This window comes from Phytophthora cinnamomi (assembly GCF_018691715.1).
Source record: "Phytophthora cinnamomi strain GKB4 chromosome Unknown Contig120, whole genome shotgun sequence".
In the NCBI taxonomy this organism is placed as follows: Eukaryota; Oomycota; class Peronosporomycetes; order Peronosporales; family Peronosporaceae; genus Phytophthora; species Phytophthora cinnamomi.
The window spans coordinates 387367-414114 of NW_027151053.1; the positions used below are offsets into that span (position 1 = coordinate 387367).

The 26748-nt window shown below is 55.7% G+C and overlaps 11 protein-coding genes across 12 annotated transcripts; 5 read left to right on the forward strand and 6 right to left on the reverse strand.

The window, feature by feature from the left end:
* Window positions 1-3871: 3871 nt before the first annotated feature.
* IUM83_08945 (Centromere/kinetochore protein zw10) lies at window positions 3872-6859 on the reverse strand (the record flags this gene model as incomplete). The annotated part of the gene is made up of 10 exons (XM_067933348.1): window positions 3872-3932; window positions 4006-4091; window positions 4172-4255; window positions 4322-4378; window positions 4445-4636; window positions 4730-4865; window positions 4935-5426; window positions 5496-5584; window positions 5654-6761; window positions 6834-6859. 10 exons carry the CDS (start codon window positions 6857-6859, stop codon window positions 3872-3874), a joined length of 2331 nt encoding a protein of 776 aa, XP_067781139.1.
* A 210-nt stretch (window positions 6860-7069) lies between these two features.
* Window positions 7070-8750, forward strand: IUM83_08946 (WD40 repeat-containing protein; the record flags this gene model as incomplete). The annotated part of the gene is made up of 2 exons (XM_067933349.1): window positions 7070-8392; window positions 8466-8750. 2 exons carry the CDS (start codon window positions 7070-7072, stop codon window positions 8748-8750), a joined length of 1608 nt encoding a protein of 535 aa, XP_067781068.1.
* Window positions 8751-8901: 151 nt separating this feature from the next.
* On the reverse strand, window positions 8902-10644 carry IUM83_08947 (magnesium and cobalt transporter CorA; the record flags this gene model as incomplete). Its single annotated transcript, XM_067933350.1, has 1 exon — window positions 8902-10644. The coding sequence occupies one exon, from the start codon at window positions 10642-10644 to the stop codon at window positions 8902-8904; it is 1743 nt and encodes a 580-aa protein (XP_067781138.1).
* Window positions 10645-10833: 189 nt separating this feature from the next.
* Window positions 10834-11858, reverse strand: IUM83_08948 (RxLR effector candidate protein; the record flags this gene model as incomplete). Its single annotated transcript, XM_067933351.1, has 2 exons — window positions 10834-11710; window positions 11785-11858. 2 exons carry the CDS (start codon window positions 11856-11858, stop codon window positions 10834-10836), a joined length of 951 nt encoding a protein of 316 aa, XP_067781071.1.
* Window positions 11859-12371: 513 nt separating this feature from the next.
* On the forward strand, window positions 12372-14396 carry IUM83_08949 (putative DNA damage-inducible protein 1; the record flags this gene model as incomplete). Its single annotated transcript, XM_067933352.1, has 11 exons — window positions 12372-12473; window positions 12548-12613; window positions 12680-12820; window positions 12896-12958; window positions 13019-13072; window positions 13147-13434; window positions 13516-13572; window positions 13635-13784; window positions 13869-13949; window positions 14019-14246; window positions 14325-14396. 11 exons carry the CDS (start codon window positions 12372-12374, stop codon window positions 14394-14396), a joined length of 1302 nt encoding a protein of 433 aa, XP_067781070.1.
* Window positions 14397-14504: 108 nt separating this feature from the next.
* Window positions 14505-15560, forward strand: IUM83_08950 (dna damage-inducible protein; the record flags this gene model as incomplete). Of its 2 annotated transcripts, XM_067933353.1 has the most annotated exons (4): window positions 14505-14637; window positions 14720-14878; window positions 14956-15025; window positions 15209-15560. In XM_067933353.1, the coding sequence occupies 4 exons, from the start codon at window positions 14505-14507 to the stop codon at window positions 15558-15560; spliced, it is 714 nt and encodes a 237-aa protein (XP_067781015.1). The 2 variants fall into 2 exon arrangements, with proteins under 2 accessions (XP_067781015.1, XP_067781016.1); XM_067933354.1 differs by having other exon boundaries at window positions 14956-15560.
* A 118-nt stretch (window positions 15561-15678) lies between these two features.
* IUM83_08951 (DASH complex subunit DAD1) lies at window positions 15679-16172 on the reverse strand (the record flags this gene model as incomplete). The annotated part of the gene is made up of 4 exons (XM_067933355.1): window positions 15679-15759; window positions 15861-15926; window positions 15990-16037; window positions 16128-16172. The coding sequence occupies 4 exons, from the start codon at window positions 16170-16172 to the stop codon at window positions 15679-15681; spliced, it is 240 nt and encodes a 79-aa protein (XP_067781017.1).
* Window positions 16173-16317: 145 nt separating this feature from the next.
* Window positions 16318-16953, forward strand: IUM83_08952 (transmembrane emp24 domain-containing protein 10-like; the record flags this gene model as incomplete). The annotated part of the gene is made up of 1 exon (XM_067933356.1): window positions 16318-16953. One exon carries the CDS (start codon window positions 16318-16320, stop codon window positions 16951-16953), a length of 636 nt encoding a protein of 211 aa, XP_067781018.1.
* Window positions 16954-17419: 466 nt separating this feature from the next.
* On the forward strand, window positions 17420-20577 carry IUM83_08953 (uncharacterized protein; the record flags this gene model as incomplete). The annotated part of the gene is made up of 2 exons (XM_067933357.1): window positions 17420-19211; window positions 20567-20577. The coding sequence occupies 2 exons, from the start codon at window positions 17420-17422 to the stop codon at window positions 20575-20577; spliced, it is 1803 nt and encodes a 600-aa protein (XP_067781019.1).
* Window positions 20578-22114: 1537 nt separating this feature from the next.
* Window positions 22115-23377, reverse strand: IUM83_08954 (Mrna processing protein; the record flags this gene model as incomplete). Its single annotated transcript, XM_067933358.1, has 3 exons — window positions 22115-22884; window positions 22963-23077; window positions 23144-23377. The coding sequence occupies 3 exons, from the start codon at window positions 23375-23377 to the stop codon at window positions 22115-22117; spliced, it is 1119 nt and encodes a 372-aa protein (XP_067781012.1).
* Window positions 23378-23750: 373 nt separating this feature from the next.
* IUM83_08955 (sprint protein) lies at window positions 23751-25841 on the reverse strand (the record flags this gene model as incomplete). The annotated part of the gene is made up of 2 exons (XM_067933359.1): window positions 23751-25403; window positions 25494-25841. The coding sequence occupies 2 exons, from the start codon at window positions 25839-25841 to the stop codon at window positions 23751-23753; spliced, it is 2001 nt and encodes a 666-aa protein (XP_067781013.1).
* Between the last annotated feature and the right edge of the window lie 907 nt (window positions 25842-26748).

Sequence of the window (26748 nt, forward strand, 5' to 3'; positions counted from 1 at the left end):
ATAGCATGTCATGCTTTATAGAAGGCTCAAGCTGAGCCCCTTGCTTCCAGTCACTCCTGAACAAGTGAAGATGACGGCGGGCGAGATTCTTCTGCTGTGCGCTCTACTCGAGGACACAGGATGCAGTGACGCCATGGTTCTTATGGTTGCAGCTCTCTATCGCCCGCCCGTCGAGCGCCCTGTCGTGCCTAACATCCGCTTCTGCATCACTGCTACGACGGATGTGGACGCCGAGTTCGACTTTCGTTTCGACGTGGCGGGCATATTGCAGCTGTCTTCGCTGTTCGAGCTGCCCGAGTGGGTGCTGACGAAGCATCGTAACTGTGTGCATAAGACGGAAGCTCTCTGCATTCTACTGCACCGCCTCCGCTACCCCAAGCGACTAGCGGACATGCGCAAGACATTCGGACGGTCAGAGGGCGCGCTCAGTCGTATTGTTCTGCACATGGGTAAGGTTATATTGCTGTATGATGTGGGGAGCTGGCGATTTAATCTAACAGTCTACTAGTTGAAGTGTTGTTCGATAGATATGAAGAAACAATTTACTTTCACAAGCATATAATTCAAAGTCGTATTGCTATCTACGCCGATGCTATCAACCAGAAAGGTGCTCCAATGACCAACATCTTTGGTTTCATTGACGGAACGAAGAACGCAATTTGCCGTCCATCACCACGCGCCGGAAGCAACGAAAACCTGCAGCGCCAAGTGTATTCGGGACACAAGCGTGTTCACTGTCTCAATTACCAGTGCATTACGACACCAGACGGGCTGGCGCTTCATTATTGGGGTCCTATTGAAGGGCGACGCCACGATGTCACCTTGCTGCGCGAGAGCAAGCTGCTGGACTATTTCGAGCAGAACCAAGATATTTTTGGTGGGTATGCTGTATACGGTGATCCGGCCTACGGTAAATCCCGGTATATTGTATCCGGCTTTCGTGGTGCAAGTACGTACTAGGGAAAAGGCATTCAACAGTGCAATGAGTTCTGTGTGTGAGAGTGTCGAGTGGTCGTTCGGTAGACTGAAGACGCTCTGGGGCGTTCATCGACTTCAAAAAGTCGAACAAGATTAGACTAAGTCCAGTGGGGAAGTACGTCATGATCTCAATGCTCATGACAAACTGTCATTGCTGCTACTACAAGGGGAATCAAATTAGTTCGTTCTTTGCGTTAGCACCTCCCTCGTTGCAAGTATATTTAGCCGTGGCTTAGATAACCGTGCAATAAACACAACTGCTGCTCCCTACTTGCTCTGCATCGCGGTCATCATGCGTTGCGTGAACACATCCAGCAACTTCACCATGCGCTCGTTCTCGTCGGCGCGTAAACGAGCTTGCTCTGCGCGGTCCTCAGCTCTCTCACGAGCGCGATCCAGACGTTCTTCGGCTCGTTCTTCTTTGCGAGCTGCTATGTCACGCTCCTTCATCTCCATCATGGCCATAGTAAGTTGGGCGAGGCGAACATGCTTCTTAGGTGGGGATCCGGCTTCGTCAGCGGCCGAAGATTGCTCCAGTCGCTCCATGGCTACCCGGCGAGCCACAAGCGACGCTGCCTCGTCTCGCTCGCGCTTCTTCTGTTCGTTTTGCTTTTTGCATTCTTGCTCCTGTTTAGCATCATCGAGGAGCTCTACAAGCTCATCAAGCAGCTGGTCTCTCTCCGTGACCTCCTCCGCCACGCCAGACAGTAGCTCCGCCTCCTTCATCGCCTCTCGGTGAGTTTGAACAAGCTGGTTCATGCGTGACTGTGCGTTCTTGCCACTTAGCTTACTGCGCGAAAAGGCCGGCGAGGCTACGAGCGTTGCAGCAAGACTGTCCCAGTGCTGCATGACCTTGCCCCGTGGCTTAGCAAAAGGCCGGTCAAGCAGCACTTGGCGAAGCAGAGCGACATCGTCTTCTTCGCTGTAGTTCTTACGGCGTGGTGGGGCTGTCGAGCGAGGTGGCTCGGTGGCAGGCTTCGAAGCCACAGTCGTTGCAGCCATGAGGTCGTGTGGGAGGCGGCAACTCTGGGAATGGGAAGGCTCCCACAGGTTTCCGAATTCTGTGGGTGGCGGAGGGGGTTTCCCATAGAGGTGCCCTTTTTGTGTTTACTTTGCTGTGGGAATGGCAATGGGAGCCGCAGCGAAAACTCTCTAGTGACTGTGAGGATCAAGCACTTGTATAAAGCTTATCAAAAATATCAGGCCTATATGAAACATATCTAGCGGGGTATTAGCCCATTTGGGCGACAGTCCGTCTTAGAACGAGCTTTCGCTGCATCCCCTCCGTGTACCGACGACCGCGATGGCCTTGTTGAGGTATTTGTACTTGGAAGATGGAGAGTCTAACCTTGAACCGCAATTTGTCGAGTGCGACGATGAGGACTGCATGGTCGAAGTTGTAAGTCGTGATCAATTTGAAGCCATCATCGATTGCGTCTCAAACTCAGTCAGCTATCGTAGCACATCAGCCATGTTTGCCACATTCGGCATGAGGCTAAGGAATGTGAAGCTCGGAAAGCCTACAGAAAAGGTTGTTCGTGACTCAGTACAACAACTCACAGCCATAAACCTCACGCTTTTGTGGAGGTGTTCAAACGCGTGTGGTGGGTTTCCATTCATACTCGATGGAGCTACCCATCAAGACCGTGGGTACCTGGATGTAAGACTCTCATTTGGATTAACCAGCGAACTTCACAACTTTATCTTTCTTACAATTTCAACTGGAACATACTTTCCCACACCGGGAACAATTACGCTGCACTGATTTTGAGCTCTCTTAACGCCCTAGGTGGTGATGCAGTACTACAGAAACTGATACGCATATCATCGGATGGAGCAGCTAACATGCTGGGGTGCCAAAATGGATTCTCACAGAATGTCAACGACGTCTGTATAAAAAACGGTGGGGGTGGCATTGTCACAAACTGGTGCGGCAGCTGTAACGGGGTTACACGTACAAGTGGCTACAAGCCACTTGTGAATTTAACAGATAGGATATCTGTTAAAAGTTTTAGATACTTCCTCACCTTGGTGTAAGACACACCAATGGATACATTGAAGTGGGCCACCACAATGATTGGTCCACACCTATCCAAAGATCCTATTGGTAGAAAGCAGCATCTTTCTACCAATTAGAGACGTGCATATTGGCGGGGCTCTGACAGCCAGCCGCTGTGAACCCCTTTCATAGATGATAAACAGTTTTTAGCAGATTTAGGAGGAAGATCAATTTACAAACAATACAGTTCTCATTTTACCTAATCTAAGTCACTTGGAGTCTTATCTGATTTAAATTATATTTGTGTATTCAAATATACTTAACTCAAGTAATTACTAAGTACTTACGCTTCCTCATACACGTAGCGCAACGTGTAAGCAAAAGTAGTGAGTCAAGTTAGACCCACTACAGCAGCCATCAGCTAGGCCTGGCTGTTAACGATTTGCTATCAGTTTTTGACTTATTTGTGGCTTGACATTGAGCACGCAGCAATACTGAATAGCTGTCACTTCCTGAATTAAGGTTTCCAGGTTCTCTGTATTACAAAACTGTAGTTTCTGGAGTTGGAGCTACATAAAATCCAGATAATATGAAATAATCTGGAAATAAATTACGGGTAAAATACCGGCGGATAGTCCAATACTTAACTCCAGTGGAGCTATCGGTTACCCCTGGAATTGTTTTTTAGCATCGCCAAAATAGCTCCAAAACCTGAGATAGCTCCGGAAACTAAAGTTCTCTAATATAGGCAGTAGGACGGATTTCCTGATTTGACGAAGCCTGTTCGTTGGCCTTGGGATACGGCAGTTTTGGGCGGCGTCCACCAGCTCAGCGGACGGAACATTTTGGCGTTCCATTTATTTATGTGAGGTCCTAGTACCGGTATCTCCAGTCCTAAGCCACAAGCAGCTCCTGTAGAAATGTTTTTTTCTCTTGAGACTCGCGGAATAGCGATCTTCACATGGCAGAATATAATTTCATGAGCACGTGCCACAACAAGATCGACGGTGCATGAGCCAACACCGTACCTTACGAGCACTGTGAGTTCCTTCGAAGAAAACGCATCTAGGCTTCCGCTGTTGAACTTGTCACGTACTGTTGCAAGCGGGTCCATCTGTAATGTGATCGCAATCCAGACGCGAAGGTTAGGCAAACAGTTCAAGGGATTATGGCGATAACAAACATTTACAGTACCAGCATTGCAGCTAGTTTCGAGAGCCTCCTGATGCTCGGAACATGCTTCGCGGCTTGGGCAGGGGAAATGAACAGTGTCTCAGACTGCCCACAGTACAAGCATACCGATCAGAAGCGCTCAGCAAAGTTCTGTTTAGCCGTTAACCTTACCTCTAGAAGCAATGACAGTAGGTGATGCAGGTGAGCTCTAGTGTTTTCTGAAATGTTCTGCACGGCATGAACCATACGAGTAAAGTCAGAATTGATACCAAATGAATGCAACAAACCACCTACCGTTCGACTCAAAATGTCATCCACAACTGTCTTCACTATAGGCTCAAGCATCCGTGACATCACTTTGTTGTACACAGCCACCGGCAAACCTTCACGCCACGAGGAGCTCATCCCATTTAGTTTGTAGAGCGCGCTCTTCAAGAAACTCTCGACCACCTCCATATCATATTCCGAATCAAGCGCTCCAAGCGACTACCGGGGATGTATCAGCACAAGTTAGGAAAGCCTCTCAGAGATTGACAAGATGTCTTGTACCAGAGTAATACGCCGCACAAGAAGACGTACCGGTAGGGCCTTCATCCCAGATTCTACCTCATCGAGTTGCGCAGTGGTATACGAAGTCAATGCTCGTTCACCGGCATCCCGAAATGCAGAAACCATATCGATCATTGTGGCAGTTTGGTTAAGTGGTGCTGGTAACCTACAACAACAATATCCAAGGCCCGGTGTTAGTACTCGATACTGCACACACCAAGTGCTGTATACATACCGATGCTTGTACAGATGCCCGATAACCAGCATGTGGTACGTGATGTAGAGACAATCGTTGTGATAGAGCATGCAAGCTCGCGGATCATTCGCAATATCATCTTCGTATAGCGTGGGCACAATCGTCCGGAACAGGAAGAACAGATCTCGAGACGTTTGGAAAAGTAGCTTTGCACTCATTGCGCCCGCCGTGCACGCCTCAACCAGGGTCTGGTGTGCCAGCTCCACGACTTCATGAACGCATACCGTCACACGATAATCGGGAATCTGGAAGCAGCTACTTTCGGCATCATCCGCACTCGAGCTGGCGGGGGAGGTACTAAAGCCTGCACCTCCTTTTCCTCCGTTTTTATCTTTTTTACCAGTACCGCCAGATGCATTGAGAGAGCATTTCTCGGTAGCGCCGGTGATCTTGACAGAATCGTGATATCCGTGACGCATGAGGTCGCGTCCTTGACTCAATATGGCCTGTCGGCGCTTCTTCGCGTGCAACCTTCGGCCAAAACGTGCACAAGAGTCAATAAATCAAGTCGTTGAAGCACAGCAAAGAGTAGCAACGTACTGGTCGAGCTGGTCGAAGAATCCTCGCAACTGGCTATTGCTGCAAGCCGAGAAACCGATCGCAACTAACGTGTTCTCCAAACTCGTTACCTAGGCATCGAAACAGTGTAATTAGCCTTAGGTGCATCACTGTAGCATCAACAAGTTCGACAGACGTACAGCGGTCACGAGTACATCTCGGTATGCATCAAGCGCGGCAGAATCCTGTGGGATCTTGTCCTGCAGCAGATTCATGAGCTGTGCTTCGAGGTTACCGGGGATCTTCCACATGAAATCCCCGAGCTGATTCATTAACTCGGCGTTCCCGGCGAACAGCTCCGCGTGCACGAACTGGAGCACACTCACAACGTGTGCACACTTGCTCTCCACCTCGCTCTCAACGGATGAAGCGTCACCGTCAGCACTCACATTCTGCGGTGCAATTTTCAGCGTCACACCACTGTCGTCCCGCGTCTGTTGCACCGAGCTAAGCGGCATCTGCAGCATCGGCTTAATGAGGTGCTGTGAGATGGCCTTCGCGATCTCTTTCAACTTGGGCGTGAGCATATCCAGCACCTCGCACGCCTTCCAGAAGTCACTGCGCCGTTCCTCCATCGACACACTAGTCGGCTCAAACTCGTTCTCCGAGAAGCCTGCCGTCACCTTCAACGTGCCGTCTTTCCACACGGCAGTGCAGGCGAAGTACCTCGCGAGCTGGTTCAGCAGGCGGTTCTTCTTGCTCAGCAGCTGCAGCTTCACCACGCGGATGATCTTCCTGTCCTCCACATCCCCGTCCTCTCCCTGCTCCGCCTCCGCCAGCTCGCGCACCAGCCTCTCCACTTCCGCGACGCTCTCGGACGCGGCGACGAAGCGCTGCTGGTCGATGGCTTCGTCCACGTCGCCCAGCAGCCGGTCCATCTCCGTGAGCTGCTCGATCAGCGTGAGCATGGCCTTGGACTGCTGCACCTGCTTCTTGAGCCGCTCGCGCTGCGTGAAGGACAGCAGCAGCTGCGCCTCGGGCGCCATCTCGCCGCTCTCGTCCAGCTGCAGGCGGTCCACGGCGTCCAGCAGCGCCACGTTCAGGCGCCGCATCTTCTCCTGCAGGTCGGAGGCGTCGACGTCGTCCGCCGCCGCGGGGAACGCGTGCGACGGGGACGCGCCCCACTTGGCCGCGATCTTGACCGCCTCGGCGGCCGAGATGGCCGACGACGACGCGTAGAACGCGCGCAACGCCTCCACCACCTCGCCCCGCACGTGGACGATCTCCCCGTGGGTCTCTTCGAGCTTCCTGCGGGGCGCGTAGAGCGGTCAGAGACGCAGAGAGAGAGAGAGAGAGAGAGCAGCGAGCGAGTTTACTTACCTGGTCAACGTGTCCAGCGACGCCATGTTGCAACAATAATGAGGAAATAGTAAGGACTAAAAACTAGATGAGGATTTTTATTTTGTGCTTTTGTGCTTGCGTGTCAAGCTTTTTTTCTAAACCCTCAAAACGCATAGTCGTGTTGAGAGGGGCTTGAAATCGATGGCCAAAGTGCGCTGCACTCTTGACCCGCAGCGCTTCACAGTCCATTCGTCCGACCGACTACGTCCACCGCCATGATCTCCGCGCTCGCTTGGGTCCCGAAGGGCGCGTCGCGCCGCATGCCGGACAAGCTCAAGCTGACCGATGAGGAGGTGCAGATGCTGCGCGAGGCCGCCACGGAGGAGGAGCAGGAGCAGCAGCAGGCCATGGAGGAGGCCATGGCCAAGGAGGACGCCGCCGCGGAGCAGAACCAGGAGCAGCAGCAGGGCAGCGACGGCTTGCCGGCCTCCTTCAAGATGGACGAGTACGACGAGGAGGACGACGACGCCGCCATCAAGAACTACGTGGGCGGCGGCGCCGGCGCGATGGAGGAGGAAGAGGGTGACGAGGAGGAGGATGCCGTGCCCGACGAGGAGGGCAACGTGGCCATGGAGGACGACGAGGACGAGCAGGACGACGAGCTGGAGATGGACAAGGACGACGTGGAGATCCGCCCCACCGACAGCGTCATCCTCGTGGCCAACACGGAGGAGGAATTCAGCAACCTCGAGGTGCAGGTCTACGACGACGAGAACGGCGCGCTGTACGTGCACCACGAGATCAACCTGCCAGCCTTCCCGCTGTGCATGGCCTGGATGGACTGCGCGCCCGTGCCGCTGGACCCGAGCACGGGCCCCGTGGACGGCAGCTTTGTGGCTGTGGGAACCTTCAAGCCGGGCATTGAGATCTGGGACCTCAACGTGCTGGACGTGCTGGAGCCGTCCGCCACGCTTGGCGGCGAACAGGACGAGGACCTGCGCGACGTGGCCATGCCCAAGATCTCCAAGCGGCGGAAGAACCGCAAGACGGCGCTCAAGCCTGGCAGCCACCAGGACGCCGTCATGTCGCTGGACTGGAACAGTAGCCACCGCAACATGCTGGCTAGTGGCTCCGCCGACTCGACGGTGAAGGTGTGGGATATTACGACGCAGAAGTGCCTGTACACCATGGCGCACCACAGCAACAAGGTGCAGAGCGTGCGTTGGAACCCCGCTGAGACCACGGTGCTCGCAAGTGCGTCGTTTGACCGGACGATCGTGGTGCTGGATGGACGTCAGCCTGACGCCTTCTCCAAGTTCCAGTTGAGTGCTGAGGTAGAGAGCCTTGCATGGGCTCCGCACAACCCGAGCACCATCGTGGCTTCTTCGGAAGACGGTGTTGTTGTGGGCTTCGACGTGCGAATGAACGGTTCAGCCCCGCTGTTCCGTTTCGACGCCCACGCTGGTGCCGTGTCGGCCATTTCGTTCTCTGCTCAAGTGCCTGGCCTGCTGGCGACGGCGGGTGTTGACAAGACTGTCAAGGTTTGGGACCTCAAGGATAACTCGCCTCTGTGCGTCACCTCGAAGGAGATGAATGTGGTACGTAGTTGCGGGTGTATCTTATATTATGGAGAGTGTGGTAGACTGACTGTTGTATTTTGAATTATTGCAGGGTGAACTGTTTTCGCTGTCCTTTTACCAGGACTCTCCGTTCATGCTCGGTGTCGGAGGCTCGAAGGGTGTGCTGGCGTTGTGGGACACCTCCGAGAATGAAGGTGTCGAGCGCCGATTTGGCTCTCGCGTACAGGGTATGTCCACCGCTGCGTCCAGCGATATTTCGGCGTCTTTCCGGTCGCCGTACCAGCTTGGCGAGGAGCTGGCTGCTGAGGAAGAGCGTGAAAAGCAGCAGCAGGGCAAGAAGAAGTCGGGCAAGAGCAAGAAGGGCAAGAAGCACTAGATAGACAGCTACATATAATAAAGATCTTGTTTGCAAAGTGCGTGGCATGAGAACGCGTAAGGCTTCGAATTTGCAGCTCATTTACATGTTTTCAGCATCGCATTGTCATTGACATTTATCCTTCAGTACTCACACCTCTTTTTCATCCGTGTCATATCCATTGCTTGTAGCGGAAGTATAGCTGTAGTGCAGCGGCGATGGCGATCGCAAAGACCCAGAAAAGTGCGTAGCCGTACCGCTCATGAAGCTCAGGCATGTCATCGAAGTTCATGCCGTAAACCCCAGTGAGGAATTGGCCCGGAAGAAAAACGGTCGTGACCACAGTGAGAGTGTAGATCACGTAGTTCATCTGGTTCGCCTTTGCATCGCGGTATTCTTCCGTGAGCTGGCGGCACATTTGGAGTTGCTGCTCGATGTCATCCAGCACCTGTACAACGTGATCGTGGACATCGCGAACGTAGTCGGTAACTGTTGCGTCAAAATCCTTGCTTTCGATGATATTCTTGAGCACCTCACGCGCCGGCTTCAGCAACCGAGGAAGTCGGAACAGCTCGTTCTTCAGAAGGCGCAGAGAGCGTAGGTCAAAACGGTGGCGTTCTTGATCAAGCTGATTCTCGAGCTCAATAAGGCATTCTGTGATGGAGTCGACAACATTTGTCACCTGATCAACAATCACGTCAAGCACTGAGTACACGAGGAAGTTAGCGTCATTGTGTCGCAGCTTGGAGTATGGCACCGCCAGCCGGCGATTCAGCTCGGTCCAGATATCACTGTCGCCGCCGTCTTTGACCGTGATGACCGTGTCATTGTCCACAACAAAGATAAACACGTGCTCAATCCAGACTTTCAGTGGGTCTTCATCATCGTCCTCGGTGTCATCGGTGACAGTGCTTATAGTGCGGTGGAACGAAGCTCGCCTCTCTTTGGCAAAAGTCGGCAAAGGTGTTCCGCGCGAGTCTCCTTGGTGCGTGCACGAGTAAAGCCGATTACGCTTGCGCTGCAGTGGGAGTCCTTTGTCCGGCCTCAATTGCAGCCTCAACACCGGAAACACCAGAAACAAATGTCCGTCGTAGCGGTCGAACTTGGGGCGTTCATGCCCCTCGATCGTGTCTTCAATCGCGAGCGGATGCAGACGGTACTTGATGGCCAGTCTCTTGAGGTTCAGACTATCTCTTCCGTCCAGATTAATCCAGCGCACATTCACCCAGTCGGGTCGATGCGCCGTGAAGAACTCGTGCGAGTTCTCCTGTCTCAACACGAAGCTCTGCAGCTTGGTGCTCGAAAAGTCCGACACCGACAAGGCTGCTTGTTGATAGCCGACCGCCTTCATCTCCTTCACCGTCCCTTCGTCAAACATGTGCATCAGCTTGAGCCGATGCACCGCTGCGTCGAACTGGTGCAGCGTGATCCGTCCACTTTGTTGTCGGTCAATGCCCTGCACCAGTTTCAAGAACACCGCGTTGTCCGAGCATCGGATGCCCAGTGTCTCCAATGCCACCCGGAACCCTTCGTACGACAGTCCCCCATCTCCTTCGGGGCCTGCGCCTTCAAAGGCCACTCGCAGTCGAGACGCGGTCACGTCGAAGTACGGGTCCAGCATGTTGAGCTCGTCGTCGTCCTGCAGCGCTCCGTTGAGCGACACGTCGGCGAAGCTCTTATAGTTGCCCGGGCTGCCGTATCCGGGGCGCGCCGTGGGGCTGAAGAGGAAGGAGATCTTGTCCACACTCAGCTGCAGCTCCGTCGTCCGACTGTGCCGAGAGGCGCTGGAGACGGTCTCCGGGTACGGCGACAGCTCCGAGTCGCTGCGTGGCGACGCGTCGGGCGCCGCCAGGTCTTGCAGCAGCGGCGTGTCCTCGTCCACAGGGTAGAAGTCAATGGGCCCGGCGATGGTCATGCGCTCCAGAAATGACGCATCGGCCTGCAACTCCAGTGGCAGAAGTGCGACTGAGCTGAGCTGCTCGCTGGCAGTTACAACGCGACAGCTGGCGATTGGTGGAAAATACCTTCACTTGGGTTCACTATACCGGTTAACGCTAGTCGATTCTACCGCGCACTTCAACATGGACGCACGATACTTTTACTGTCACTCTTGGCGCTTGAGCAGCTCTCGCTCGTCCCTGTGGTCCAAAACTGCTCGGAACCACGCAAGGTAGTCGGCGAGCACGAACTTGGCAGCTTGCGGCTCGGGGCTCGCGATGAACTGCAGGCGGAGCCGCGTGGCGAACGGGTGCTCCGTGGTGTGCGGCTTCTGAGAACACCAGGCCACGTCTTGATTCGACAGACTAGCGTGCTCCTGGTCGATCAGTTTGCTGCTCACTGCGACTGCGGACCGGGCCACATCGACCTCACGGGCAAGCGGCATGATCGCCGTCTCGTACTCGCTCTCGGTCGACGGGATCCGGTCGTAGTCCTCCTCGGTGTCGTCCTCTCCGGTCGAGTTGTCACCTGGGGATGGAGGGTCGATGAAGTCCACGAAGCTGCCTGTCATGGGGCTTTGCAATGCATGCGGGGGTCTATACCGATAACAGCCGCCCAGCTTGCTCTCGTCGCTGCCATCACCGTCGCTGAAGCCGAACTCCTCCGAGACGTAGCCGTCTTCCAGTGCGGACAAACTCGGCGACGTGCCGGGGTACGGCCAGGTGGGGAACGTCGGCCGCTCAGCCGCTGCCTTCTCGACGGCCACCTCGAGCACCATCTCCCAGTTGTCGTACGTCGCCGCGTCGGGCGCGCGGAAGCGAACGCGCTTGCGCTTGGGCCCGTACACGAGGCCGAAGCGCAGGTTGCGCACGTCCTTGCCCGACACCGGCAGCATGCGAACCGGGTGGACGCTGCCGCCGAGGTCGATCTCCAGGTCGCCGCCCAGCAGCGTGGGGCGCTTGACGTGGAGCACCGGCACCTCCCGACTGGGCGTGCAGTCGGCCAGCTCGCGCCTCAGTACGATGCTGAGCGTGGACTTGTGCCTTCAATGCAGCAGGGGCACACAGTTATTAGTAACGATGACTAGCACTGAGTTCACAGCCCGCTGCGGGCTCACCAGAACAAGTGGCAGGACTGCATCTGCACGGGCGTCTCGAGCGTTGTACACCGAAATGTGGTGGAGGTGGTCATCGTCACTGCGCGATGCTTCCTGGACGCTTGCCTGCCGGAAGTCTGCGAAGCCGAGGAATGAAAATACCGGCGAGTGACTAGTCGCAGGCACTGCGCCGCTGGCCTTTGCTGGCCCGCTCCACGATTGGAATGCCACTGTTCCGGAGCTCACCAGAGCCTCATTCACTCGATGGCGAGCGGCTTTCGCGGATATCAGAGCTGGTCGCGAACCTTAACTGTCTGGATAGAGTCATCTATCTATCTATTGGAACGCTCCACTGTACCGCAGTCATCAACAGAGACTCGTGGCTGGAACTCGAGCTGACTGTATGCTTCTCGAAGTTAAGTATCTTTTCGTCGATTGCCATGGGTGGATCTTTCGGCGACCGAAACCGATAAAACCCTCTCATTGTTGGGGTTTATCGCACGAGACTCACGAAAAACACAGAGGGATGAAACCAAAACACCCAGCCTGCCGAGCCAAAAAGTCCATCACAATAGAGAAAGAGAGAACAGAGGAAGCAAGCGACAACGATGCACGTGACAGTGACCTCGGCGGACGGCGGACAAGTGGCGCAGATCAGCGTGGAGCCCACGCAGCAGCTCGGCTCCGTCGCCCCGCAGCTTCAGCAGCAGGTAGTCCTTGCCCCCCCGTTGCTGCTGCAGAGTCCAAACTTCTCTTCTGACGCTTGTCGCCGTATCCTTTGCAGTTCGGGATCCCTGCGGCGTCCCAAGTGCTGATGCTGGACGGCAACTCGCTGCGCCTGGACCAGACGGTAATGAACACGATGCAGGCAGCGGTGCTTGCCTCGTTAATTACTGACGAGGGTTTTATTTAACAGTTTGAGCAGGCCGGCGTGAAGGAGGACGATCTGCTCGTGATCATGCGCAACCCATCGGCTGCGCCGGCTGCTGCGAGACCTGGCTTGCCTAATGCAGCGGAGTTCACGGCTCGCCCGGGCATGAAGCTGCACGAGATTCCGGTGGGTGGATGCTGTTGTTAGAGGCACGCGTGCATGCCAATTGAAGTTGTCTGCTGCTCGCCTTTGTTACTATAGGGCAACGCCTCTCCTGAAATTCTTCTCGACATTATGGACAAGAACCCCCAGCTTCTTGCGGAGGTGAGGGGTTGCTTGTGCTTTAGTTGTGAGAGTTGTGTGGGGGCTAAAATGTTGTTGTAGCTGCAACAAGCCAACCCCAAATTGGCGACAGCGCTTCAGACCAAGAGCGTGTCGGTGCGTGATACCCTTTGTTGAAGGATTTGAGTGCCAGTCGCTAACTTGCTTTCTTTTTACGTATGATTCTGTAGGACGTGCGTATGGCACTGATGCAGATGCACATGGAGGCTGCCTCCCGGAAGTTTGAGGAGCAACAAGAGATCGAAGCGTTGGAGCGGAACCCGTTCGACGCTGACGCACAGGCGAAAATCGCGGAGCGTATTCGCCTGTCGAACGTCCAGAAAAATATGGAGATTGCTATCGAGGAGATGCCAGAGGCGTTTGCACGGGTCACAATGCTGTACATCCCTTGCGAAGTGAACGGAACGCAAGTAAAGGCGTTTGTGGACTCCGGAGCGCAGTCGACCATCATGTCGTCGGTAAGGGTCCAACCGTGTATATCGAATGGGTGCTCGAATGCGATAAGGAAGTTAACAGATCGCTGTCGTTGATATCTTCAGAGCTGTGCGGAGCGCTGCGGTATCATGCGCCTTGTAGACAAGCGTTTTGCTGGCCAGGTAAGACCTCTCCTGTCACAGATAATCTATGTCCTGGTGTTTAAATCGTTTCTATCTTACAGGCAGTTGGTGTGGGTACGGCGACAATCATCGGCAGAGTGCACATGGCCCCACTGAAGATTGGCAACGAGTTCTACAACTGCAGCTTCACAATTTTGGACCAGCAGGGCGTTGACTTTTTGTTCGGCTTGGACATGCTCAAGCGGCATCAGGTGCGTTGCATTTTCAATCGAATCTCTAACAACGGTTGTCTTCTCGCTACTGACCAAAGTCGCGGGTAACATGGTGCGTTGCAGTGCTGCATCGACCTGGGCAAGAATGTTCTTCGCCTCCACGAAGGCGACCGCTTCCACGAGGTTCCTTTCTTGCCGGAGCATGTACGTCTTCCTGGTTCTGTTTAGTATCCTATTGCAATCTGGTACGTACTCACGAATTCGTTGTCGCAGGATATCCCGTCGTCGGAGAACCGTGAGGCTTCCGCGCAGCCCCCGGCCACAATTGGCGGCGTCCCGGTTCCGGCTTCAACTCCAGGATCGACTCCGACTGGCGCCCCGCGGGTCCCTGCTCCACCTGCTCCCGCTGTCGCCGCCGCCGCTGCTGCTGCTCCTGCTGGAGGTGAAAACAACGAAGCGAAGATTGCCCAGCTCGTGGCATTGGGCTTCCCTGAGCAGCGTGTACGTTTTGCCGCGGAGGTCCCCTCATCATGTGTCATCCTGACATCTGTGACGTGTGTTGTCTATGTTTCACTATAGGCGATCCAGGCGCTGCAGACTTGCAATGGCAATGTCGAGATGGCTGCGGGGCTTCTATTCGAGAGCATGTAGACAGCTCCTTTTAACCAATCAAACCTCCGTTTGAACCCTTTTCGTCGAATCAAACGTCGTTTCTCCGCTCCCAACCCCAATAGCAATAGCAGCACGCAGGAAGCGGCGATGGCAGGCGATGACGAGTTCCGCGAGGACCTGTACGAGATCCTGGGGCTGGAGCCTGCGGCGGATGAGCGCCAAGTGGCCCGCGCCTACAAGAAGAAGTCCATCCTGCACCACCCTGACCGCGGCGGAGACGGTACGAGCCGCTCAAGTCGCTGCGAGCCCAAGCCAGAGCGTCTGGCTGACTCTTGCTCTGTTCGGTTCGTTTATTGCTGCAGTGCACAAGTTCCTGGAGCTGACACATGCGCGCGACATCCTGCTGGACCCCAAGAAGAAAGAGGCCTACGACAAGAAGCTGTCGCGCGAGCTGCTGGCCAAGAAGAAGCAGCGCGAGCGGGAGGCGGAGCTCGATGGCAAGCGCAAGCAGATGCGAGACGGTATGACACGCGAGCTTTCCCTCTCTTTGTGAGGTGGAATTGAATATGACTTACTCATGTCTTTCTGTTTGATGCAGAGTTGCTGAGGAAGGAGCAGAACTTCGAGCGCAACAGGAAGCCCAGCGCGAAGCAGCAGAAGGCGGAGCTGTCTAGGCTTCGAGAAAAGGCTTTGGCTCGGCAACAGGAGCTGCAGGATCGTCTTGCCAAGGAGGCGAAGCGACGAGCTGAGGCGAAAAAATACCAGGACGCGCATGGCGCTCCGAAGTCACAGCGCACCGTCACGTTCAAGTGGGATAAAAAACAGTACTCGCACTCGGATGATACGCTGAGTCGAGAGCTGCGGTCGTACGGCGAGATTGAAGCGATCAAGATGAAGACGTCGTCTGCAAAAGTTGTGTTTGCTGAGGCATCAGCAGCCGCAAATGCAGTTCGAATTGAAGGACACAAGGACTGCTGGCGAGAGGTCTCGATCCAGGGGCATATCGTCGAGACAGACGGGTTTACGTCTGCAGAAGACAAGACGACATCCTCTGTACCGAAGTCCAAGCGCAACGTGCCGACACTCCCGGGAGGTCCTATCTCGCTGAAAGAGCACTTGGCGTTCGAGAAGACCGTCTTGGCCGCATTGCGTGAGAAGGCAAAGCTGCAGCAAGCGCAACAGACTCCCGTGCAATCGCACTGATAGATGATACTTCGTTGGAGTGGCGTATATTCTTATGGGTAGCTTGACACAGGACTGCCTGCCTACCTGACAGTAAAACAGCAAAATAAATACGCCAATGTCGCCACTACTACTCGTCCTAACGCGCTTTCTCGCTGGACGCTGTCATCTGACGCAGGAACTCCACCCAACTGGACGAAATAGCCACGACCTCTTGGCCCTGCAATGAAGGTGCATCAACACAAGACAGTCAGTCTCCTGTAAGCACTCAAGCAGCGCTACAACCACTGCAACGTGGACCCAGAGCGGCCGACGACGCACCACATCGTTGAGATGCTCCATGTTCTGGTTCAGGATGTGCACGTTGGACACGGCCTCTTGCATCCCCTGCAGCAACAAACAGCAACGCCGTCAGCGCGGTCTCGTCGGTCATTGCGCGCATTGACGCACCTCTCGGATTTCGTCTTCGATGCGTTTCTTCTCCTTCTGGAACCATTCCTTCACCGCCACCACATTCACCACCCCCAAGCAAACACTATTAGCCTATAACCCTGTCAAAATCCGCCTCCTGGGGCGATACACACGCACCCGGTCGGGGCCTCCGCGCGAGTCTCGTCGCGGCACGTCGTCCATCTCGGTCAAAATGGACGAATGATGTGCGCCACACCACTGAACCTACTATACTGCATTCACATTCTATATCGTAGGTTGTCGACGTCGTCCTGTCGCCTACGTAGCTACACAATCCTAATTCGTAGTGGGGGGACACCGCGAGAGCATGATCGGGACCAAGCCGTCGCTGCTGCTGACGCTGCTGCTGCTGGCCGTGAGCGCCGCCTCGCTGCACGCCGTGCAGTTCGACATCCGGCGCCGCGCCGAGAAGTGCCTGAGTGACGAGGTGGCCCAGGGCAGCCTCGTGGTGGTGCACTACAACGTGATCGGCGGCGTGCGCGGCAAGTCGGGCGTGTCGCTGGCCATCACGGACCCGCTGCACAAGTTCCTCAAGCAGGACGCCAACATCGACACGTCGTCCGACGACATCCACAAGTTCTCGTTCACGGCGGACGCCGGCGGCAACTACGCCGTGTGCTTCGTCAACAGCAACGACAAGCCCGTGCGCGTCATGCTCGACTTCAAGCACGGCGTGGAGGCCAAGGACTACACGGAAGTGGCCAAGCGCGAGCACCTCATGCCCGTGGAGAAGGAGCTGCGCAAGATGGAGGACACGGTGGACGAGATCCACCGCGAGATGCTCTACATGCGCGAGCGCGAGGCCACGATGCGCAACACGAACGAGTCCACCAACTCGCGCGTGCTCTGGTTCAGCTTCTTCTCCATCGTCGTGCTGCTCGGCATGGGCGTCTGGCAGGTCATGTACCTCAAGAAGTTCTTCAAGAGCAAAAAGCTCATCTAAGCTCCCAGCCAGCCTTCGCCTGGGATTTCGGGCGCGTGGCGAGGCGACAGCCTTTTTTACATAGATGGTGGGTTCGGACGCCTACGATTGTGACATTGGTAGTACAAGAGTAAAATTCGGGCCTCCACACTCGACTCGAAAATACAGCCAGGTCTAACCTGACCTGGGTCCTTATTCCACCAAGATACCGCTTTCGTCAAGGCACGCAACACCAGCGCGTGCGTTTTCACTGCTGCAGGCTCGTTGATCGTTTATTCCCATATGCGCCTAACATATTTTTAGTTGAAGTTGCAGATGGCTACATTTGTGCGCATGCCGTCCGTTTGGCGTTCCCGAAATGGAGGCTCACTTCCGCCGCGGATTGAAGTGGTGTTGCTGCCGCTGAAGACGCGGCGGGGCTATTTGCGACTTGGTCTGGCCTTGCTCGCCCTGTTTAGCCTTGCGTGTTTTGCATTGAACTGAAGCGATGGCGGACTTCCGCGATGCTGACTCCAGCGACGATGACCAGCAGCATGTGGACGACGATGGCGGTCCAGCATGGGAGACTGCGCCGGACAACGACGACGACGAAGAGGATGCAGCTGGCAGCGACGAGGACGATCGGTTCTCGGGTCGCTACCTTGACAACGAGCATGCTGACGGCAGTGACGGAGACTTCGAGGACGCCTGGCTCGACGACTATCTGCCGGACGCTACCGACCTCCCGCTGTCAAACATGCAAACCGGCGAGTCGGTAGGACCATCGGAGGACGGGCGAGCTTCGCTGCAGCATCTAGGAGTCGACAGCCAAGAGGACAGCGACAATGCACTAATGTCACGAAGGTCGAGTCTGGCCCTTGAAATGGACACGGCACCATCCCTCATGGTAGTGAACTCTTCCGGTGACGCGGCCGTGAGCGTACCATCGCCGCGACTCGCGGGATTTGCGGCCTTCAAACACAACAGTGAAGGTGGGCGGCATTATAGCGCGTCAGTCAACTCTGAGCCCTCGCCAGCGTTGATCCATCCCATCCCGACATCGATGTCACTTGATAAAAGCGGCCGACGAGATTCTTCTCCAACAACCCCGTTGACACCACTGTCGCCATCGGCCTCGCCCTACAAGCGAGCTAACAGCCTTTACGCGAGTCCGGCGTCGACAACGACAAAGATCCAGCTTGCTCAGCAGTCCGACCGAGATGACACCCGGACTGGGTTAGCTCGACCCAGGTCCTACTCGCAAGTTTGGGACTCGTCCGAAACCACAAAGAGAACTTCGTCGCGTCTTTTAGACGAGTGGAAGCGCAAGGAAATGTGGCAGGACTTGAAGCGCGCCGAGGAAAATGTCGTAACACCGAGTAGTACCACCAAGCGCGAAAAATCTCCTTCACGTTTGCACAGGTACAAACGTGCAGCTTCAGATGCCCGACTGGATACGTTGCTGCAGACTCTCCAAGCAGAGGTTGCGACTCCATCACGACGCGAGGAGTCTGTAGTAAAGCAAAGGAAAGAATCGCGCAAAAGCCCAATGAGGCGACGAAACTCGACACAGGTTGTTTCCGCGGTCATGAGCCCTGTAAGCGAAAGCGCTGCCACACCAAGACGAACTCGGCCGTCCATCGCTTCGTCAGCTTCCAGCGCCTTCTCGTCCTCACCTCTCACATTGACCACGGTACCTGTGGTCACGCCACCGTCGCCTGCTCCTTTCGTACCCTCCGTGCCATTGTCGGAGTATGAACAACTGCAGCAGGACAAACAAATTCTACTGCAAGAGAAGCAGTCTTTACAGCACGAGAAGCAGACACTGCGAGCAGAGGTCGAAAAAGCTCGGGATTCATCCGCCGCAGACCAGGAACGTCTTCATCAATTGAACGAGAAGATCCATCAATTGAACGAAAAGATGGCGCAGCTCAGCGAAAAGCAGCTTCAACTTGATGCCGTGGAGCGCGAGAACCGCACTCTGAAGGAGGAGACTCAAAAGCATGAAATGCAAGCCCTGAGCTCGAACGAACTCGTCAAAACTCTGCGCGATCAGCTTGCTCTTACTAGCAAAAGCGAGGAACAGCTCAAACTGCAGACCAAGCAGCTCATGGAGCAAAACCAAACTCTGCAAGCAGATCTGTTGGAAAAGATCGCCTCGGAGACGAGCAAGTTTCAGAAGATGGCGAAGCTGTCCGCGGAGAATGAGTCTCTTATGGAGGAACTTGAGCGCAAGGAAAATGCCATAGGCGAGCGGGAGCTTGAAGAGCGCCTGCGCATGCGAGGCTTGATCATCCACGGTTTGTTGCGCACAAAAAGCCGCGGCATGCTTCACTCTGCGTTGTTTCAATGGTCTGGTGCGGCTCGGAATATCGCTGCATCTCGTTCCCGAGCACTAGCGTTGTTGTCAAGTGTTGACAACAGCATTTCGCTGAAAAGAAAAGCGGTAGCTCTCAACAAACTTAAACGCTTTGCAGTCGTAGATAGCCATACGGAAGCTGTGATGAAACTCCAGGGAAGTCTTGACGCGGCAAAGCAGGAAGCGAAAGTGCATCGTATTCTACTTGGTGTGATGCACTTGGACCGCCTTATGGATCACTGCGAGCACCGTCAGGCAGCAAAATCCTTCAGCTCTTGGAAGAAGATTCAACGAGAACACGCAACCTTAACGCGGTCGCTGGAGCTGGGGGTAACCAAACTGCAACTGGTACTGTTAGGCCAAGCGAAGACAGCTACCCGTAGGGCACTGTCAAAGTGGCAATTTGCGACAACGCGCGACAACAATCGTGGAAATCTTGAGCGGGTACAGCAGCTTGAGGGAAGCTTGGCCGAAGCAAAAGAGTGCGTGTTCTCGCTTTCACGAGCGAAGACGAAGCTAGAGGAAAAGCTCCAAGCCTCCCGTGAAGAGGCCCAGCGACTTACAGGAGAGCTAACAGAGAGTGGATCCGAGTTGCAACTTGTAAAGCACGGGTTCGTAACAACCGTGATTCGCGAAGCTGAACGCGCATGGTTGCGCACGGTGCTCGTACAATGGCGGATTCAGACACATGTGTCTGCGGTCACGAAGGAACTTCGGCTGCAAGTTGAAATGGCCGAGCTGAAGGCGGCTGAGCGAGACAAATACTCAAAGTCGCTCGATGACTACAGTCGCGTACTGCGCAGTGACTTAGAGCGCTTCCAGTTTTTCTCGCTTGATAAAAGGATCACAGTGGATGTGCTATCCAAGAAACTGCTTCGCGAAGAAGAACGATATCGCCACATGGAAGAGCGCCATGTAGCTCTGGAGGAAAAAGCACATGCGCTGAAGACACAACTGACTTCGTTTGTCGAATGGGAAGGACTATCCCTTCCCTTTTCCGTGCTCATCCTGTGCAAGGACGTCGCGGTGAACAATCTTCGTGAGCTATTCCAGCTTCACGCGGCAGCTGACAGCGCCGTAATTAACGACAGCGCAGCCGCGAGAGCAGTAGACGGTGACACTCCATCGCCTCGGTTAGCCATGGCGTCACTTGTCCGCATACTTGAGTACTCAACACTGCTGGAGGAAAAAGTCATTGAGCGAGAGGCCCTCGCGGACAGATTGGCACGCCACCTTCCACCATACGCAGTTGAGCGTGGCTTACTTTTTGCCGATTTCGTTACGGGGTTGAACCAGTTCTTGACTGATCTCTTCGCATCCAGCAGCACCAAGCATGAACAACTCAAAAGGTTTTGGGCAAGTCTTCTTTCACTTCTTGGGGCATCTCACGTACGTGGCGGCGCTGTTGCTGGAGGAACCACGCCAACCAGTGGTCGAGGTGTAAACGGTGCTGGCGAAAATGGTAGCAGCTTGATCTTGTGTCCTTCGCGTGCTTCGTGGGCTGGTCATCTTAGTGACGACATTCTTCAAAATCAGGAGAAATTGCTCGCCGTGCTGGAGCACGAAACCGCAGTCGTAGAGCGAGCTGTCATGGAGAAGGCCTCTCTAAAGCACACGTATCCCGCCAGCGAGAATGGAAGTGTCACCCGTAGTGGAAGCTCAACATTCCTTGAGTACCAATGCGACCCCTTTCTTCCTCCTGAGCTGATCAATAGGGCTACAGGATCGCCTACACATTCGACTGCGTCTGCACCAGCCAAACTTAATCCATCCACCCCGGTGTCGCGTAATATTGAACCAAGCGTTGCACCAGTGGGAGGAACGCCAGCAATTTCGATGGAGGCGTACACAAATTGGCACCTTGCTCCGCAAGTGCGTGATCTCTTCTTAGCCTTCCACTCCCCGTTGCTCAAGCTTCTCGTGCAATACTCGGGTGGTCAGCGTACTCCTGCGCTCGGCAACCAATACTGTCTTAATGCGGCTGCAGCCTTGCGCATGTTCACTGATCTCAAACTGTACCCGGCATTCTTGTCCCGAGATTTTGTCCAGGCGCTATTCGATCGGTTCCGAGAGACAACCGACATTGGAGGTGGCTTACTAGCACCACAGGGCTTCACCCTCTTGCTGGGCTCATGTGCACTTGAGCTGTACGCCCGCTCACTTGCAAGCAGCCAGTCCAAATCCGAATTCCTTCTCTCCGCTCGCGAAGTGCTTTTATCGTTCTTTGGAGACCTTGGATTACTCGCAGAGAGCGAAGTCCCCCCGCCTCCACGGTTATGCTTTGTTGGCATGGATGTTGAAACCATTCTTTGGCCGCTCTTCGAGTACTACGCAAAGTCAGCGGAAACTGTGGGTGGAGATCCAATCTCAACGGATGAAACCCGCGTAGGGATGACAGCCAGCACATTCGAGCGCTTTATGACGGAAATTGCTGGCAAGGCTGCAAATGATTCGCGCGCCATATTTCATCGAGTGATGCAAGACCTAGGCAAGAAGCAAGAGCACAGTCCGGGTGGAGCAAAGGAGGGTAGCCAACACTGGCGAATGCGACTAGACGAGTTTTACATCGCCATCTCGTACGTACAAGCCGAACGAAGTCCAGGGACACAATACGCAACGCCCGGTGAAGCGGTGCGGCAATGGCTGCAGCAAACGCAATAGGAAGCAGCGTAGACCAACATGATGAGTGAGCGAGCACATAGTATTAGCCAACCCAGTGTATAAGCAATGAAAAAGATAGCTACCCCGCAATACGAGCCATCGTCAACCACTGCATTCTATCGAAAGGTTCGTTGTCACTCGATAAACTCCCAAGATTGTATCATTCGTCACGATGTCGATGACTTATCGAGAAATTGGCGCCAACTGCACCACCATGACGCGGTTATTCGTCTGGATAGGGGTGCCCACATTTGAAGGATCCACCTGGTACTTGAGACTGCGGAACGAGTTCTGCTTTGCGCGGCATCGGAACCGAAGTTCGTACTGGTTGAAAATCGGACTGCTAGCGACCAGATCTTGAAGCGCCGCAATATCGCGTTGCTGGTCCTCGAGACTAAAAGACGTGAGCAGCACCGGTTTGCACGAGGCCAGCACTGCCTGGATAGTGGGCTCCCAACTTTCACGCAGATGAGGGTGTCCGACTCCAGGGTTGTACAGCACGAACGCGTCCGGAGTCCCCAGCTTCCTCGTCTCGATCTTATGGTACAAGCCATTGATCAACTGCAACTCGACGAATTCATTCTCGTTCGCCCTGGTCGTGGACGTCTTCTTCCGCGCCGACATCACCGGCACGTGGTCTCCAACAAGCTTGATAGCAAACTGCTGTCCAGGATGGAAGAACGACAGCTCGTCCCACAGGTACCTAGGCATCATGGCCTCGGCGCGAGCTCCGATCACATGCATCTCGAACTTGGGCTTCTCCGCCAGCATCAACTCCGGCAGGAACCTGCTGAGCGTCATGACGTACGAGTAGGCGGACGACAGCAGTCTCAACGCCCTCGCATCGTCCAACCAGCGTTCGTCAGGCTTGTACAGCTTCAGGTAGTCCGTCCACGACGTCAGGTGGTGGTCCCCGCCCCACTCGCTGCTCTCCCGTCGACTCGACTGCAGCACTGCACCACAAAGCCACACCCAAGTCAATAAAGAACAATATTCTACACCTTTAGACAACACTGCACGATGACATATACCTTCCGTGAACAGCTGCGAGGCCTCGGGCGTGGCGGAATACTCGACGTCTTCCACCATGCTGTCGTACAGCGCCAAGACCTCGGGCTTCGTCGCCTCCAACGCCTCCGCGCACTCCTGGACGCATGTGCACATCGTCAGTACACACTACTAAGTACCGTCAATGGTGTGGGGCGCCCCCACCTTGGAGCAGGCGAGCGGCAGCCGCGTTTTGCCGCAGTCCGAGCGCTCGGCCAGCACGTCGCCCATGTCCGCGGAGCGCGAGAGCGCCAGCGCCGTCTGGTGGCCGCACTGGAGGCACGGCAGACGCGCCACGGCCCCCACGAGCGACTGCGCGCCTGGGACCGCCAGCTTGCGCGCCGAGATGGAGCGCACGGCGCCGCGGAGCCCCGGGCGGAGCACCAGCCGCTTGAACATGGCGTATCTTGCGGAATGTTGGCCTTTGAGGGGCACGGAGAGATGTGATTGGAGGATATTGATGAAAAGGGTACAGTGTACCAGACGTGCGTGGCGAGGTGAAGGTGTAGGTTGCGCTTTCTGAACTTCTGTTACAGATGTCACGGCTAGCGTTTCACGTGTCTGAACGCAAATTGTATGGAGTATGGTACGTTCGTGTCATTTTCTGTTGGGTACTTACGCTAAACGTGCAGGGCGGTCTCCTCCCTGCTGGCTCTTGCGGCCTTCGTGTTGAATTCCCTATTATACTTGTTTGAATTGGAAAAATGCTTCGCCGGCGCTGCTGCTCGCGCTCGCGGTCGCGGTCGCGCAAAATTGGTTGGGTGTGGCTGATTTACATGTCGGCAATGTACTTGAGCGCGACCTCGAACATGGTGAGGAAGTAGCCCACCTCGCCCAACATCAAGGACGGGTGGATCATGGCACCCAGCAGCTCCTTGGTGGCGAGCGGGCGCTTCAGCCCGCTCTTCACTACGACGTAGATGTGGATGGGAAGGTAGTCGTCTGCGGTCAGAGCCGAGTTTTCGCGCCACTCGAGGTTCTTCTCTCCGCAGCTTTTAAAAATCTCCAAAGCCGAACGCAGCAGTTCCTGGATCTTGTCCATGGGTAACGTTCGCTCGTCGATCATGCTCAGGTGGTGGCACGACAGTCCCCAATCTTCGTCGGACTGAAGGTGCTCCGGAATGCCGCTGTCGGTCTGTGACCTGCACCGCAAGCGCTCGATGTTTCTCACAAGGCGCTGCTCGGCTTCCGTATCCACCGTCGTGCCCACGAGAAAGTTCACCTGCTTCTCTAGTGGTACAAAAATAGTGTCCTCCACTGCGTGGTACACGCAATCGTCCAGCACGGACGACACGTCAACGCTTTGGTCCAGCAAGGAGAGCGTATCGGCGTACTGCGGATCCAGGTGCTCCGAAATGTACTTCTCGATGCTCGTCACCGTGGTGCGCAGGTCCTTCACCGCTGTCGCTGCAACCTCGCTTCCTTCACACCTGCTGCATTCTGGGCACACTGCAGTTTCGATCGTGGTTACGCGGTTGCGGAACGCATGCAAAAAGCGGTAGCAAGTGCTGCCCTCCACGGTTCCTTCACAGTTGAGGCATCGAAATAAATCGTAGTTCAACCACTTGGGCTCGATCGGTTCGCCTGTCGTGTCGATCTTCTCCAGCGAGGACACAAACTCCGCCGAGCACATCTCGAGCTGCAACTCCATCAAAATACTGCGCTGGAGACGTGAGTGCGGGTCTAACGCTGCCAGGTTTCTCAAAAACACCTCGATCTCGCCCATGCCACGAGTAATGGCCGAAGCGCTCGCTGGTCGGAATCGCCGACGAGGGAACGGTAGGTCCATCAGGAAGCGTAAATAATCCCTCTCCTCATCATTGGTTGCCGGTGCACGCCGAATCATTCCCCGAACTTTACGCCGAAGAAAGTAAAAATCACTGAAGCGCTTCTTCGTGATCCAAAACACTCGGGTGTGCAAGTCCACGACATGCAGGACGTACTCGGTTACGGCGGGCATAGAGCTCACGGTCTCGGAGCGCACCACGCGCACTGAAAGCCCGGGGCGTAGTCCTGGGTACTTCCAGTTTGCGTACTCCTTCAGAGTCATGACGCGCGCTCGCTTGTACGCCCTGCCTTTGCTTGGCGAAAACACCAGCGGCGGCATCGGCGGCAGAATAGCAGATCCCGTCGCTGACGAAGCCGAAGCAGCTCCCGCCGCAGCAGCAGAGGAGGGTCTTGCAGTGGAGGCAGACGATGACGGTTGCCTGGTCTCGGGGCACGCTGCGGCGTCCGGGTCCATCGGTTGTGCAGCCTTCTTGGTGCCGTCCTCTATCCTTCGTAGTCCTGGAATGGAGCTCCTGACGGTCTTCCTGGGCTTGGTCTGTGCTGCTGCTACTGCTGTTGTTGCTGTTGCCGGCGAGGGGGAAGAGTCGGCACTGCCCGGGTCGTATTCAAGCAGGAAGCTGGGCTTCCGGTCACCATGCTGCATATCATAACGGCATGGTCCGCCCATCAGTCACGTGGCCCAAACCGCCTTACAGTTACGATCTATCCAGTGCGTCTCGCCTCGTACCTTGTTCGCGCCGCGGCTGAGGATGGAGCGCGAAATGTGCTGCAGCAGGCGGTTCTCGTAGTGCGACGACATGCGCATGGCGAGCTTCCACATGACGTGGCCCGCGAGTGTCGAGGGCGCGTGCTCGTCGGCGGCCCCCGCGGCCTCCTCCTTCTTCTGCGCCAGGTCGTGCAGCGAGAACGTGGGGGCCACGGGCGCCAGCGACGGCCGCGGCGGGAGCTTCAGCAGCCGCCGCCAGCCCGCGCCGCTCTCCTCCTCCTCCTCCTCGGTCATGGGCTGCAGCTCGTCGCATTCGATCTCCGTCTCGCTGCTCGCGCGCTGGTCACGCCGCCCGGCGACGCCGCTCATGCTGCCTGCCACTGCTGCTGTGCCGCTGCGCGTCGGGGCCTGGGCTGGGCTGGCTAGCGGGGGCGGTGGTGCGGTTGTCGGCCTGGAGCCTGTCCTGCCGCCGCTGGCGATTACGACTGCCGATGCTTTGTGCCTGGTTTCGCTGGCAAAACCGTATAAATGTTGGGGCCAGGGCGAACATGGAGTGGTGCACATCAGCCTTTGGAAACCAGTAGCCCTGGATATCGCATTTTGACGTGAACAGAGCTGAGCTGCAAAACTACTTGCAAAACATTATGCGCAGACAGGCGGGGGCCAGAGGGAGAGACCAGCACCAGCAGCTTGTCGCAAAAAACGAGCGCACGACGCGCTGGAGCAACATGCACGGCTTCAGGGAACCTTCGCGCGACCGCCGCGCAGGGTCTCTGACCAGAATCCACTGGGCTGGGTTTGGGAAGCGGGGGGCGGACCAACGAAGTGGCTCAAGTGTGGCGTTGCAGGCAAATAGTGCCTGCACCGCGTCGGGCAGTAACAACGCGGGCTCTCACGGACACCGGCGTCGAGTCGCTCGTTCCGAGCGTTTTGGCCTTTCACGACGTCTTGACGCGGAGGACGTTTTGCGTCGACACTTGCGCCGCTCACCGCGGTATACTCAAGTCAAGTGAGTGGCGCAATCGTCCCACTCCGGACGCGATGGCTGATTTGCTAGAAGTTCGGGCTCATTTTCCGCCAATCGCAACGCGCCGTACATCCGATCCTGGCGAGTTGCATTCAACTTCAGCCGCTGATGAGGATCTCATCATGAGATCTCGCTTCTGCAGAATCTGCACCACGCAGTGCCTCTTTCTCGCGGGATTTGGCTCCAGGCCCCGACTTGAAGCTGGCGGTGCTGGCGGAGTGGGTGGCGGGAAATCGGCGCCCTCGCGCG